The sequence below is a fragment of the Heliangelus exortis genome, chromosome 21, assembly GCF_036169615.1.
Source record: "Heliangelus exortis chromosome 21, bHelExo1.hap1, whole genome shotgun sequence".
Classification (NCBI taxonomy): Eukaryota; Metazoa; Chordata; class Aves; order Apodiformes; family Trochilidae; genus Heliangelus; species Heliangelus exortis.
In genome coordinates this window covers 7,573,437-7,589,286 of record NC_092442.1, presented here as the reverse complement: position 1 = coordinate 7,589,286, position 15,850 = coordinate 7,573,437, and the positions used below count along the sequence as shown (strand labels likewise).

Below are 15,850 nucleotides of genomic sequence, written 5' to 3'. Positions count from 1 at the left end.
ATGGCAGAGCCTAAATGCACAAGCACAGCTGCTAAGAAATGTTGAGCTGGGTGAGCTCCCTCCTGCCCTGGGCACCCTCAGCTGGTGCAGCTGGTTGACTCTCAGGAGTGTGAGACTTGGTCAGGGTGTTGCTTGCTCTAGGGAGGACCTTCCCCTTCCCTGGCTCCTGCAGCATCCCCTTCATACACCTTGAGCCTGGAAAAGTTGAAAGCCACACTGTACTTTACTTGGGAACCACTGAAAACTTTCTTAAAGGCTTAAAGGAAAATGAAATGGTTGTGGGAGAAAAGGCAGGTAAAAGCATCTTGCTCTGAGAGACCTCCACTCATTTGCATGAAGGTTCTCTTTGACCATGAGACCCTAGAAGGAAACACTGGCAAGTTTGCTTCTATTCCAGTCTCTCTCCTTTTAATTTCCATTTACTTGTTTTTTACAAGAGAATATCTCAGTGGAATATTTCATTTAGAGTGAAAGGAAAGGTTTAATTCAAATTATTAAGAGACTTTAGAGGCTGAGTGTGTTAAAATGTTTGACTGCATCTAGCCCTCAAGCTTATTAAACTTTTATTTTAAATTAAAATTATTAATGACTGATTACTCTTTTTAAGTGGATACTTTAAAGATTAAGCTTCTCTAATTGGAGTAATACGTACGGGCCCCACCTGGAAGGCAGTAGCAATACAGAGAATAGTATGCACTGTTTGGCTTAGAATCTCAGTGTTGTATTAGATGTTTGCTGGTTAAGAATTCTCTCCCAGCTCAAACATAACAGTTAATTCTGATTGTCACTATTCTTGAATCAATAACATCCCACCCTGAACTTGAACAAAGCATCCTGGAAGAATGGGAAAATAGGAAAAGGGACTGCTTTGTGCTATCATTTTGGCACATAAAATAGTCTTTTAAGACAGACTATACATTTTTAATACAGCAGTTATTCTTTAGCAGAAAGGCTAGAAAAGAAAAAAAGGCTTCTGAGGTTTCTCTCAGCCAAGGGGCAAACACAACAGCTGGGCTGGCATCACCCCTTCACATCAGCCTAGCTCAGCCCCTGCTGCTGTCCAAGGTGGGCAGAAACAGCCCCTGAGAACTGTACCTGGGGGGTTTTAATGCATCTTTGTCCTGGTCACAATTTATACCCTGGGCAGTCTTAATTTCAAAGCTGGAAAAGTAGTTCTGCTTTTCATTAAATTAATTGCAGAAGCCATGATATTTAAATAGAATGTGTATTCATTAAAGACTGTGAAATTGGTGAAGTGCTGTTAAAAGCTACAGATAACACAGACAGTGTAATTGCAGGAGGCAAGTCTGGCTTTCCAACATCAAGAGGTGGCTTAAGCTTTGTATTTTAGACATACTTTTCATTACACACTGGATTAAACTGCTCATATGTTTGGCTAGAAGGAGTAAAAGACTTCTCACTGGGAAAAATTTCTTGCTAGTTTAACTCTGTACTTTTAACTACAAGCCTTTAAATTTCTATATGTTGTCTTATATTTTTTGTGTACTTTTAGAGCCCGAGCTGTCAAAATAAGGTAACAGGGGAACTCTAGATTTTAATTCAGGCCTCAAGCTCAGGTTGAAAATTTTTCTAATCCTCAAGTACACAGAGAAAATTCCAAAAAGTATACTGAGAGACTGATGCTAAAAGCCAAGTAAAAAGATGACAGCTTGTATTTTTTTTCATCTTGTGTCCTTTGAGTCAAATGCAGGATCTTTTAAACAATCTGAGTTTACAACACTGAGGATAGTGAGAAGTGCTTATATTATCAGAACCTAATCAGCAGAATCTGAAAAGCTACATTTAAACTCTCTCATTGAAAGTTTTTATTTGGCAGAACAAAGTAATTGTCTCAAGCACAAAAATGCTGTTGAGAAGATAATCAAGCTGGTTTGGAATCTGCAGACTTAGGAATTCTTCTCCTCTGGATTCCACTGTATCTGAATCATCTTACTTTTTAAATGGCTACATAATTTGGATCCCAGCATTTCTGAAGTTATATAATGGGCCACAGTTCTCATGAAAAAAATCCAAGTGCCAGCTTGCTACCATGTTATGACACTGCTGTCCATAAGAGGTAATTATGAAAAGGAAGATAATCTGACAATCAAAAGTTTTAAACTATGACTTTTTCCATTGATTTTACTGTAAAAGACATTCACCTTCTTAAATAAGGATTTTTTTCAAAGAAAATTAAGTGTTTTATAATAATTGTGGTTTTTTCCTCCTCTCTAGTGTTCATAATGGCTTCTGGGCTTTTGGTTTACCCTTTTGGTTTCAACTCAGCTACTGTGAAGAGATTCTGTGAGAATTCAGACATCTACTATGCAGGAGACTGCCAGATTGGCTGGGGGTATATGCTGGCAATTGTTGGGGTAATGTTGTCTGTCTTTTTACCATTCTTTGCAAAATATGCACCAAAAGAGCACATATCTCCAACTCCAATACCTACTATTTTATAGTATTTTCTTACTAAGAACAGAACATTCCTGTCTACAGGCAATGGGCAGAAATTATTATAGCACTTCCATTTAGCTGTATTGCTAAAGAAAAAAAACAAGGAGATGGGGAAGAGAAGATCAGATTCACAAAGACCAAAAGTGCATTGATAGTCTTCCGTAAGCATGAGCAGCAAACACTCTGGAATTGAAATAAGGTAAATCAGCAGCCTTTATACTGCTCTGAACATACAGTGGCATATTGCCTTAGAGAAACAAAAATCTGTTTATCCTCAAAACATCTGTCTACCTCCCACTTTCTTTTGTGTCTCAAAATCATAAGTCTTCAATTCGTCTCAAAGTCGTAAACTTCAATTCACTTTTTATATATTATTAGATGTCAAATCTTTATGAACCCAATAATTTTTAAATCATTAATGATATTTTGTTACAATTATTTTGGTTAGTGAAAAAAGCACCAACTATTAGCCATGGCCTAAAATTCTGTTTGATATCTAAAAGGAATTGTATACAAGAAAAAAAGGCTCTTTTTGATCTATATGTATGAGTAGTACCTACATTTTTTAAGTTGTCAGCACACTCTCTAATACTGATCTAACCTTCAAGATTTAGTCATTTTTGTGAAGACTTACATGAAATTTAGATGGCTTTTTTTCAGAGAGATTGATCTAACCACTTCCAAAGGCTTCATGATGGTATAGTTAACAAGATTTTGAGTTTTGTTGTTTGTTTTCTTAAGGCTGAAAAGAAAAATCTGTTTACAAAAACGTATGTGCCCAATGGCCTTTGTATGTAGTTGTAATACGAGCCAGAATAAACTATATTCTAATATTTCCATTCCTATTAAGAATTCCTATTCCTAGAATAGGAATTCCTAGAATTTCCATTCCTATTCCCACTATCGTAGAAGGGAAAAAAAAAAAAGTGTGAATTGAAACTAAATGCTTCTTAGCACAACTAATTAAAATAACCTGATGCTGTGTCAAAACTAGCAAATGGCCATACTTCATGGTTTTGTATGTGAATTTGTGAAGTCTGATTTCCACAATAGCACTGAATTCATTACTATCAAGCATTGAAATACATGCACTTGATTGCCTTAAGCAAAAGAAACATTGGGTTCTAATCTCACCCCACTGTTTATTTAAAATTAAAACTGAAGTCTAATTCTATTATCATCTTTTATTTTCTATTATTTATTTAAAAATAAATAATCACATAGTTTATATTTAATTCAAGCTGTACTTCTTAGGTTTGTATTGTGGCACAAACCAAGTGATCAAATTTATTATTCTTCACTTATCTGAGTCCAACTGATTCCTGATTTTTTTATTTTTTTCATGGAAAGTATACTTGAAGGGACAGACAGAGACATGTTGAGGATGTATAAGAAAATGCAAACAGATGGAACAATCACTGTGTTAATTTAATCAACGTCAAGGACTTCTGCAGTCTTGTTTACATTCCTCACCCTTCTAAACTTCAATGGAACCTTGCATTGTTTCCCAGAATAATTGGAACGCAATTATTATTGTTATAATAATATTATACTTTCATGCAGTCGAAAAGTAAACTCTGCACAGAAACTGTGCAAGTTCCATCAGTAATCTTTAAAAATAGAGATTTCAATTTAGAATTAAGTACACTGAGAAAGCAACAGTGCATGCTATGCATTTCTGCTTGCAGTGACTAAGGAATTAAATCTTCCAAATATTTAACAAAATAGGTTGAAGGAATGCCTCTAAAATAATAAATTTCAGCCAGCTCTGTATAGTAATGTACTTTTCAGTAATGTCTTACACTTTTTAAGATGAGTGGCTGATACTGATATTTTTCATGTAAGAGTCAGAAAAGTGAGGAATAACAAACAATATGTAAAAAGAAAATCATCACCATGAAGTAGTGAGACAGAAATGCAGGCTTTTCTTTCCTAACCAACCTGTGCCTTTACACTAGAACCATTATACAAGACAGGATCAATATGGTTACAGAAAAAAAACCAATAAAACCAACGAACAGCAACTGAAAAAATGTTGAGTAATGTGTATAAACTGTATTATGTAGGGGTTTTTCTGTTTTGTGTAATGTTTACTACTGTTCACTTAATGTTTCACTAGAAAAAGTGATTTGTTAGTGCAAAGTAGGAAAATGTTTTCGCAAAGATCTAAACACTTACTGAAAGGAAAATTATTTTAGAGTTTTATTAGCAGCCATAACACACCTACTAAACACAAACGACCTATTTCTGTCATTACTTATTAACATAACTTCCACATGTGCAGAACTGGAACCATCAATCATTCAACTGAAATCAGAGGGACTACAGCATTCATGTGGTGCTGATAACACAAACACACGTGGAGGTTTGGTTCCATAGTTCAACCCTCTCAGTAATTTTGATTTAGTGTTACAATGGAACCTCACCATTTGCAATGCCACATTACCAAATCCTTCACCTCTCAGCTTCTTCTTCATTGTCAAGAATGTCCTGCAACATTCTGCACCTTTTATGCATTAAGCCAATGCTTCCATCAGGAACTTTCTTTAATATTTTACAATATAGAAAGGAAATCCAATATACGTATATGACCTCTACAGCTGGATAGACAAAACTCTCCTTGAAATATCACACTGAGAACCAGCTTAGCACTTAAGGAAGAGATGACAATGCAAGTGATTCTTACAACAGTTAGTAAAGCATTTACTTTAGTTCCTCAACTGGAATGTTAAGGGGAGTTGCTAACAATACAGGAGCTAACACTGACAGATCACTTTTTTAAATAAAGACTGCGCGTTAAACTGTGTAGAAGTGTTTTCCTGTTACAAGTCAAACAATTTACTGGACCAGGTTCAAGTTTTTTTCTAAATATATAATTTTTTAAGTGTAACTAAAAGCTGTATTTTCCATTAATGTGTTTCTGCGTTGACTAGCTGGCTCCTTTTTAGAATATTAACTGTTTTCTGTATTTGACTTGTTGGATACAATATTTCAATTATTTTAAATGTGAAATTTCCAATTGCCAACACTGTATAATAAAATTAAAAAAAACAACCAACACTCACACTGTTTACTGTTTTCTTGACAACTCTTTTGTTTTACAATTCCCAACAGATCCACAACAAAGCTATTGAAGAAGGGGAACTAGCTAAGGGGAAAAGGAAACAGAAACAGCAGGAATGCTCTATGAAAGTTTATGTGTGAAGGCAAAGACACAAACATGTACATGGTCCATCCCCATGTTTCAATGAACCTGGCAAAGAAGTTGTGTCCAAATAATTATTTCTCTCCCACTTCCTGTGACCTTGAGCACTCTTCTGTCTGTTGCTATTTTATACAGGTGTTATACTGATTTTGTTAAAACACATGAATCAGATAACATATCAATGGGAACCATATGAATACATAGTATATACAGCTGCATCCTGTGAAATCCTTATGTAGTATCTATTATGCTCACTTCTAGAAAAGCTTTTCCTTAAAATTCTTGTAACCCAACCAGTTAGTTGGAAAGGAAGTAGAATAAAGACAACCTTCTTACTTTATACCAAAGAGCTTTAATGCAATATGCAGAGCCAAACAGAACTTTGCTGATGTTTGTTACATTAACCAAGTATTGACCAAATGTGACCAAAGACTCCTCAAAAGAAGTATAGAGTAAGCATTTTGAAACAGGCACTGAAGGAATTTCTATAAAATCAACATAATGAAAAGCAATGGCAATCTGAATCAGTAATGGCCTTCTCAGACACTTGCACTACTGCAAAACTTCAATGTTTTAATTCAGAACTTCTCCAGTAAAATCTAATTTACTATATAACAAAACCCTGTTATTGCATATTTAACTGGGAAAGATCAGCTATGAAATGTACTAGTGGAAACTAGATATTACTAACATTCACTGCATAACAGCATAGTGATATTTTCAATTATTTAATCAGATTTTCAGTATTAGTGTTGGTAAATGTTCTGCCTCTATGGGTAATGACTACCGAAAATCAGCTTGGGGCAATCAGTTTGACTTTTAAATTTCATTAATTGTTTTTACATATGCTGTCATCTCAACATCTGCAATTCTAACAAATTCTTGGAAAGTGTTTTGTTCTTGCAGAGTTGCTGGTCTTACAGAGAAGCACTTGAAAATGTTCTTTTTTGCATCATAGTTGCCCATGCACCTGTGCACTTGACCTCTAATTAGTCTTGGAAGCTCCCGGTCCTTCATCAAAAGCATGATAAACAAAAAATTACACACTTTGCTAACAAAGGCTTTCCAAATGTCCAGTTGTTAGATATTAGTGGATTTTTGAAAACCACCTCAAATGTAGAAGGAATTTACATCATCTTTTTTGCTAATATCAACTGTTTAGAAGCTGAACTAAAAGTCCCACCCTTTTTTCTGAAGTAAAAATCTGATGCCTTAATAGTGACTGAGCCTAGGGTGGGTTGGGAACAACCTGGTATAAGCATCCAGCTTTCCTGTTACACAGCCATCTCCTGGCTTATCAGAACAACATCCTATTGGCTTCAGAAAAGGGACAACACAGGAATACTTACAATTTCATAAAATACACAAGGCAGGCTCTCCTTTCCATCTCTCAGAAGAAAATTCTTTGCCCCGTAAGCTCCAGTTGTGACTGCAGAATCAAGTGTGCCTGTAAGGTTGAGCAAAAATAAATCATGATGTAAAGATCAAAGCAGTTCTAAGTATGATATAAAGAGACACCATAATGGCATTTACTACACAAAAGCACTAAGGTACATCAAGCCAGCATCAGCTTTCTGTGAAAACTGGAAGTGACCAAATGTGGCTTCATAACCACCACTGCAAACTGGCTGTTCCCTTGTTAAGTAGAACACAACTCAATTATCTTAAAGATTTCTTGATCTTCATATGCAAATTGACTTGAAATATTTTAATATTTCCTCTTTAATAGAAAAATGTATTGTAACACATTTAAAATCAAGGAAAGAAAAGAAACAGGACAGAAAGATGGAGGAGAATTGTATTATTAATTTTTTACTTTAGTCACATTTGTCAGCTGAATATCTTCTAGCAGTAAAATTTCATGCCAGTATTTTGTATTTTTAAGTATTTCAGCTGTTGTTCCTACAGTTAACATTTTCTCTTGCCTTTTGTCCTACCATTATTATCAGTTACATCTACTATGCTTACCTAAAACTTCAAATAACAGTGCAGTTTTATAAGCATACTGACTCCAGTGCCTCACACTTTCAATCACTGCAGATATGATTCGCAAAGAACTCTTTTTTTCTTTAAGTTTTAATTGAAATGATGAAACTTCCTTTCAGAGGAACAGGAAAACTCTAGTTAGATACAGATTCACACAAGTTTAAAAGGCACAAAGACATTTTTATATATAATATTTATAATTATAAATACCAAATGTTTACATTAAATTACCACAGTTGTTCAGACTTCACAAAGTCTGCCAATTTATATGATCATTCTGAGTTCCAGATTTTTACAAACTTAAGGGTTTACTAAGGCACTACAGACTGATGCAATGTGTCCACAACTTATTTTAGTTCATTGTATCATCCTATTAATATTCTTTAAAAATTTACCTGACTTTTGTCTTCTGGAACATAATCAATCTGTTTTTCATTCCTTTTATTTTGCTGAATATTGGGATTAAACTTGAATGGCAGACTATGATCCTGCAGACTTTTTGAAACAGTGTTAGTTTTCACTGGCCACTGTCCTTTAGATGCTTGCCTGGCTTCTGTTTTGATATGCTGAGATGAAGTTTGGTTATCAGGGTTTTTCTGCAGCTGGACAGTTTTCAAATTATTTGAAAGGCTCTCAAACTTTTGAATACTTCTACTGTCAGATCTTGAATCTGCTGTTTTAGTTAAAGGAGTATACTCATTTCTGTTCCAAACTTTAGTGATGGGAGCCTTCCCTTCTGCCCTGCAGTAGAAGATAAGGCACAGTTAAGTGTTACAGTATCTATTCTGAATACTCAGATATGTAATTAAAGTATAGAAAAAGCAATCTGTGTATTGTTGGTTTAGCTTGAGAAACATCTGTTAAATATTCAGGCCCAAAGCACTTGAGTATATACTTAAATTTATCCATATATATAGCAGAGTGGTTACACCTTGCTTAAGTCTAGCTGAATTCAATAGGCCTTCAAAGCTTAATTATTGTCCTACTCTATGGAAGGGACCCTTCATGATCTAAGATTCACATCTTTTCCAGATTTCTAAAATAAAGTTTCTTAGACATTGATATTTCTGAAGTCTTCTACTATCATCATTGAAGAAATAATTCTACAAAATCTAGTGCTGACCTTATTATTTCTAATACCATTTATTTTAATAGGGCAGCACAGAAATTCTTTTCACCTCCATTCCTTTTTGTCTTTGAAGGAAGTTTTTTTAAATATTCACTATCTTTTTGCCATTGGAAAGAACCAGGAGGAAGAGAAGGATAATAAAAACTAAAGACTTCACCAACCTGAAAGCATAAAAGTTTTTTCCAGCATTTGCTAAATTGGACTTGGATGCATTTGGTGGCTTCATCAGGGAAGGAGCCATATGATCTGTTCGGCTTTAAAGATAAGTTTAAAGGATCAGTGACATAGCAGCAGCTCTATTAGAAGACAGACAAGTGGGGCATAGTTTGTGAAACACTTAGCACACAAATGGAAATCACTAAGCAACAAATAATCTGCTTTTACATACCTATTGTTTGCTGCTTCCTCTAGTTCATCCACTTCTGGGCTTGTAGTTCCCCAGCCTAATTCTCAAAAGACAAAGGACTTAATATGGATGCAAACCGAAAAGACTGAAAGGTAATAGGTCTGCTTAGGGCTCCTACTCTTTATCTGCTTAAGTGTCCACAGTCTCACACAAGAAGGGAAAAAGATATGAGAATGTGACCCTGTGATACCTCTATCTATAAGGCAACCTCTAACAAATAGGTGACTTCTCTAGTCAATGGTTGTTACAGACAACAGCACAGAGACTTTTACTTGTTTATAAATAATCTTTTTTACGTTGTTATAAATAAAACAAAGAAAGTACTAAAGGCAGAATTCTGCATCACTCTTTCCAAGGAGAATTTGAGGAACAGAAGTTCTCTGTATTACAAAAAAGACATCTTATAAATGTTTCTTCTTGTAACACAGGACTTGAATGTAGATTGAAATCAGCTGAAAACAAAAGGTCAGAGTTTCAAGAGACTCTATTTAAATGCCAGTTCTACTTCATTCTCTAAAATACAAAGAGTCAAACTCCCTCCAGGCACAAAGTATAAAAAGCTCAATTGAATAGAGGAGAAAGAAATTTCCTGGAGGACATTTTTTACATAATGAACTTTTCAGAGATAAAAATAAAGGATGCATATAGTTCTTGATAAAATACAATCATAAAGTTAAGATTTATTTTAATTAACAGCCATTTAAAAACATATATATATATATATTTACCAAATGATGTGGGAGAAAATTCGTAAGTACGAGTCCCAGAACTGGTACCTGGCTCATTTTTAAGTGGATTTGAAGTAAGGGGCTGTCTAGTTCTTTTCTTCTGATTGAACAGAGGTACAGGCAGACAACCTAAAATTCAAATTTAAATAATAGTACTATACCAAGGTCGAAAGGATATACGGTCTACAGTAAAAATATGTAAATAAAAATACTTAATTATTTTATATCACCCATAGGAGGTATATTTCATAAATACACTAAAGGCCAGCCATTGCCTCACAGTATTTATATTCCCAGCCCTCTGTCCTGCACATAATTCCATGAATTAAACTTTTCCCCTAGGGACCAGCCCCCTGACTCCATTCAAAATTGCCCTTTGCCACAATAAAACAGATAACATATGCAAGTCCACTGAGGAGGTGCAGGTTTAGGACTGAGTACTTCATGTCTTCCATAAATGTGCATATATATGCGTGTGTGTAGAAATATAAAAAGGTATATTTTAAAAATGACATAATGGGGTACAAGGGTAAAGCATAGAAGAGTGGATTGTACCTGCTGTGCTGCGCGTTGGTGTGTCAGCCAGACTCCTTTTCATTTCTTTGCTGTATTTTAATAGGCAACAATGTATTAATTGTTGCAATTTTGCTGTGTAGAATGTAGATAAGCACACAAAGTAAACTAACTTATGTGGTAAACACAATCCAAATTAGACATTTCCTCATATCTAAAATATTTCACCTTAAAAAAACATTGTTATCCATCAAATATTATAATCTGAAAAGATCTATGTTAGCATATTGGGTCGTTTCCCACATTTGCTTTCTGATTAATCTGTTCTATAGTAAGTGTCTATATATTGCTGTATGCATCGAGGAAACCATAGCATTAGCTGCTGTTCTTTCAAGTTAATGGTGCATTCTACTTTTAGTGGCATTTAAGCAATAGCACATACTTGTGCATATAAATAATAATAAAAAAAATTACCTCTAAATTTATTTTTATTTGGCAGTTAACCATATGCAGCTGTTAAACATGCTGATGAGAATTAAGCACAAGTATCTACTGCAGCTAGACTAACAGATCAATTCAACCTTTATTTCTACGAACTGTATCAGTTAAGTGTCACAACACTACAGCAGCTCCTAGATCATTGCTGTTATACGATTTCAACTGTATTACTAGCACTAGGAAGCCTAACGGCCATCAGTAGATGCCATACTCGTAAAATAAAACCCCATAAACATGACAGTTGGTGAAACCAGCCTTGATGTTGCATAGAATTTTTGTCTTGCTGTCTTGAAGACAGGCATCCAAAACACAGAGCTAAAGCTGTAGAGAAGAGTAAACTAATGATGGAGAACAAGAAATACCAGTTCAGCCTCCGAAGTGCTTCACACAGCAGCAGCAGCCCCGGCCGCCGGCTAAAGCGCAGCGCTGAGGTGAAGCCCGCCAAAAATAACGGACAAAACCGTCAGTCGCCTGAGGTAGCGAGGAAAGGGCGGGAAGGGGCTGATAGCGCCCCCTGCGGGACACCGGCACCCAGAGGGGCTGCAGGGCACAGGCCGGGGTTGTAGGCTCTGTCCCAGGCAGGGGGATTTAAATTAATTGAGTAAACCTTACAGAAGATTATCTTCCTACCTGTGGTGGTGGCCTACGTGGTGTCTTAGTTAAACTTTGATAATTCGGGCATAGGAGCTGAATATCCACAAGTATGTGAACACAAACATGAACTTAAATAAAACTACCCACATTCTTCAACAGTGTTTTTCTCTTCAGTTGCTGGCCCGGGTTTTACACATGCTGTTCTCACCCGTGTGATTCCTGACTGGTTCCTGTGTAAAAATCTTACTGCTCAGCCCAACTGGAGCTTGTCCTTCCTTTGCAATACTTTTTCTTCATTGTGTCTTAAATTTTTGGCACACCACCTTACACATTGTATAGATTGTTATGGATACATACACACACCTTTGTGACTCTCATAGCCAGACTTCATTTATATTTTCTTATTGCATGCTTTTCAGCTCATGGCACACCTAAATTTTCAGATGCACTATCATATATCTGTATATAGAAAATAAAACCAATCTGAATTCTTAACTAAATAGAATTCTATATAATTTTTCAAAATATAATTAGTGCCAAAGCACAGGCATAAGGGATTGTTCTGGTTGCTTAATTCAGAAGAGTGAAAGCTTTTCCCATATTTGCACTTACGCCACAAATTTGCAGGTGCTGGTAATGTCCTGGGAGACCAGGAGTTAAAAGCTGTTTGGAAGTTGCTCTAAGGGCATAAAAGAAGCCTCTGTGGCTTTAGTTCCTAAACTCGTGTTTGGAAATACACTATGTCTGTCCTAAGAAAGCTCTTCTTAGGAGACAAACTTCTTGCATGTTAAATGAGGTAAGTGCACAAATGTTCTCTATTTCATGCAGTGTTTTGCAAGGAATTAAAACCATTAGAGTGACACTGGCAGTAAAAGATCAACTATACCTACGAGCACTGCAGGTTTGCTCTCCAGAATGCTGTGATGGTTGAATTCCCCAAACCAAGATTGAGAGTGTGAGTCATTTTTTCAGACAGCTTGTAAATAGCCATTTTGGCACCATCGCTGAAGAGACTGGGTCAAAGGACAGAACAGACTGTCCAGTGCTGTGAACTACAACTTCACTGCTTTGTTTAATAAGTTACTTGCTGTGATTAACTCTCTGACAGCTCCGAAGTACAGCAGTAATACAGTTGAGTGTTTAAGTAAACAGCCTTCTCTGTATTAACTCACTCTGAGGTTCAGCAAATTTGTATGCATAAGCTGAAAGGTAAAGAGCAACTTGGCAGAAGTTGTCTAGATAAGTCCTATGTTTAGTTGTCTTTTTGTAGACCCATAAGCTATCAGCTTGGGTTATAAAGACTCTCCCAGGTAGAGTATAATCTTAATAAAATTGTTCAATAAACAGGTATTATTCCCTTACAAAGTAACATGTTTTATATTTCTATCCCATATCAGATACTAGTTGCAAATACTTCTTTCATTCACATCAGTAAAGTTTAGTTTCCATTGTTACTACCATTTATTCTAAATGTTTTGATCCTCACAATGGCTGCTCTTTGGCTGAAGTTTCCCTTCAGGAGCCTATCTGAATGCTTTCAGAAATGGAAATAGTTCTGTTGTCCCATTGTGGTCTCTGTCTGTTTCCTCTTTATTAAGAGATTGCAGAAGTTTGAAGAGTTGTCACTGGCAAAGTTCCATCAATGTATTAGAGTTCTGGGTCAGAAGATCTCAAGGCAGAACTAGAGCCAGGACTGCTACGTAATTCAGTGGTGAATAAATTAATAAATTGCACATTAACTTCAGCTAATATTGTCTCTAATCACTGTTCTTCAGCTAGTATAAAACAAAACAAAAAAAAGTTCATACAAGCAAAAACATGCTTTGAGGAACTCAGCTGTTCTTGGTTTTTTTTAGATGAAAGTACTTATGTTTCAACATAATGCGTTGAGCCAAGATATGATTCATAGTTTGCTGGTTTACTTATTTTAAATCATTCTGCCTTTGTATACTGTAGAGTTAACTTCAAACATACATGAGTGTACTTGTTACACCTACTTCGCAATGCAAAAAAACCCAGATATTGAAGTGCATTATTAAATTTTACATTTTAAAAGTCTGTTCACACTGTCATTATTACAGAATTTACCTATCTGGTATCATACATTAGTAGGGAATGCCTGGGGAGGTTAACTTTTGAACTGTGTAACAGTTCCATTAACAGACTTGGAGATATTACTAAGTATGGTCAGTGAAGGGGAGGGCTCCCGGGAGGGAGGAGTGTCAGCTTAGCAACTCCCCACCTCCCAACGGGACTCTAGAACTGCTTGAGAAATGTTAATTCACTTTCATTCACATCTGACCTGAAACAGGCTTAAAGAATTTCCTATTTAAAAGAGTAAAAATAATTCTTTTTTTCTTTTTTTTTTTTTTTTTTTTTTTTTTTTGGAAACAGAAGTTTTATCGTTATTTTCTGTTTTGCTTTCAGCAATTCTTAGAGCTGCTGAAAAGCATGACTTCCTCTTCTGTTGTTGCTAAACCTCCAGTAAGACGTGTTGCTGTCTTCGGGGGAACTCATGGCAATGAGTTGTCAGGGGTATTTTTGGTCAAGCACTGGCAAGAGAATGGAGCTGAGATTCAAAGAACAGGAGTGGAAGTGAAACCATTTCTTACCAACCCAAGAGCTGTGAAGAAGTGTACTAGATATATTGACTGTGATCTGAACCGTGTTTTTGACCCTGATAATCTTGGGTAAGAAGAGTTATACTTTCTGTTGTTTTACTTTGCTGTTTTTTAAAATCGTAAGGAGCTCCCTTACCAGATTAAAATGTTAACACAAGTTCCACTACTATTTTAACTGTGCAGTCACATAACTGAAATTACTGACCTTTAACCCAAAAAAAGAACAAATTGCATGAGTGTTAACAGATTCATTTGAAAACGATTGCTAGCAGAATGAGTCACAAACCAATACAAACTTAAAATCACCATTTTAAGCTAGTATCAGATTAGTTGCATTTATGTAAACTTAAGTGGTGTTGTTCTGACTTGCAAAGTCATTATTTCTCACCTCTTCCTGTGCAATTCATCTTTGGAGCTCTTCTGAATACAATTATACCTGCAGGAAGATAGCAGATAAAAGCAATTTCAAGGTAGACATTTGAGTATCTGAAAGAATAGCATAGAAATCAGGGAAGTGTGTTTAATTTCAGTTATTTACAGTAAAAGATTAAAACTTTAAATTAGCAAAGTTAGAAATTATGTATTCTGTGGCAAAATGATACCTAGAAAGTCTCAGTAATTTAAATGACCCATTATTTTAGAATAAATACAACCTATAATTGCTGCAAAATAGTAAAGGATTTCATATTTTTAATGACATTTTATGTTTCTCTACTTTTGAGACATCTATCCCAGAGATGTACTTTGCTGAATAAATATTCTTATGCTTGCTATAGCTGTATGCTAAGCAGGCAGTTATGTTTCAGAAAGGAAAAGGTAAATACCACAGAAAGAAACATCACAGATTTTTGTAAACATGGTTATCCTCACCCTGCATGTCTTTTCATCTAGCTTCTCATCTTAGAATTTTGTTGTTTATTATTATATACAGATAAGCAGACTTTTTAACATCTAAGTGTTGAGACCATTCTTTTATTTGCTTACTTAGGACAAACATTAAAAAAAAAAAAAAAGTGGTTTTGTTTGCTTTCAGCTGCTTTGAACATGACACTTGAAAAAATAGCAACTTAAGACACCTGCAGGTTGCCTTTGTTTTTAAACTGTTCCTCAGTAAATCCTATTAAGTTGCCACTTCTGTTACAACTACTGCCTTTTTGAAATACCTTCACCTGATCCCTTTCCACGTAGGTTCTTCAGTGTTACAAACGATTTTATAAAATAAGAGAAGTCCTGATACTACTGAAATTAAAGGTCTCATTTGCTTCAAACCAAATATTAACAGTTTTATGTGAAGAAACCTTGAATTTCAAAGATATAACTAGAGAATAGAAAGACAGATTATGTGATAGATGGAATCATAAAAATAGAAAAAGGAGCATAAGGAGCTCATGTAAAAATTCTAATCCACCTCACTTCCCACCAGATCAGGCATTTCTAATAGATTATGTCCTGACATTTCTGATACTCCAGCAGTGGTGATCCCATAATTTTCCTCAGCAACCTTTTCTGATGCTTACATTTCCATGCAGTTAAAAAGATGTTTTGCTAGTATTTCACAAAACTTTCATTATGCAACTTAACACCAGTTTTTTCATCCACAATTGAAATACCACAAATCTTGAGCTGTACTGAGAAAGAAAACTGAATTTAATACAAAAGATGTTAGGTTTGTTTAGGCTGTACTTAGGTAGTGTCCCAAACTGGTCATCAAAA

At 35.4% G+C, this 15,850-nt stretch overlaps 3 protein-coding genes across 8 annotated transcripts in view; 2 read left to right on the top strand and 1 right to left on the bottom strand.

Moving 5' to 3' along the window:
- LHFPL7 (LHFPL tetraspan subfamily member 7) overlaps positions 1-5,517 on the top strand; it is a 59,117-nt gene extending 53,600 nt beyond the window's left edge. Inside the window, exon 3 of the mRNA XM_071765176.1 lies at positions 2,236-5,517. Within this exon, the coding sequence (XP_071621277.1) occupies positions 2,236-2,462 (227 nt within the window). The 3' untranslated portion in view covers positions 2,463-5,517. The remainder of the gene's footprint in view (positions 1-2,235) is intronic.
- Positions 1-11,380, bottom strand: part of SPATA22 (spermatogenesis associated 22) — a 56,104-nt gene extending 44,724 nt beyond the window's left edge. For 2 of the 4 annotated variants that reach the window (XR_011730091.1, XM_071765171.1), the window contains exons 1-8: positions 11,285-11,380; positions 10,467-10,559; positions 9,912-10,040; positions 9,166-9,220; positions 8,939-9,031; positions 8,044-8,389; positions 7,631-7,760; positions 7,012-7,109 (exon numbers count right to left, since the gene is read on the bottom strand). Coding sequence is in view for 3 of the 4 variants with exons in the window: in XM_071765171.1 (XP_071621272.1) it covers positions 7,012-7,109; positions 7,631-7,760; positions 8,044-8,389; positions 8,939-9,031; positions 9,166-9,220; positions 9,912-10,040; positions 10,467-10,509 (894 nt within the window). In the remaining variant the exon portion in view is untranslated. Of the gene's footprint in view, positions 1-5,991; positions 6,674-7,011; positions 7,110-7,630; positions 7,761-8,043; positions 8,390-8,938; positions 9,032-9,165; positions 9,221-9,911; positions 10,041-10,466; positions 10,560-11,284 lie in introns of those variants that run through there. The other 2 variants (XM_071765169.1, XM_071765170.1) reach the window with 2 other exon arrangements.
- Positions 11,381-12,285: 905 nt separating this feature from the next.
- ASPA (aspartoacylase) overlaps positions 12,286-15,850 on the top strand; it is an 8,948-nt gene continuing 5,383 nt past the window's right edge. For 2 of the 3 annotated variants that reach the window (XM_071765175.1, XM_071765172.1), the window contains exons 1-2: positions 12,286-12,312; positions 13,944-14,206. In XM_071765175.1, the coding sequence (XP_071621276.1) occupies positions 12,301-12,312; positions 13,944-14,206 (275 nt within the window). In that variant the 5' untranslated portion in view covers positions 12,286-12,300. Of the gene's footprint in view, positions 12,313-13,725; positions 13,854-13,943; positions 14,207-15,850 lie in introns of those variants that run through there. The other variant, XM_071765174.1, reaches the window with a different exon arrangement.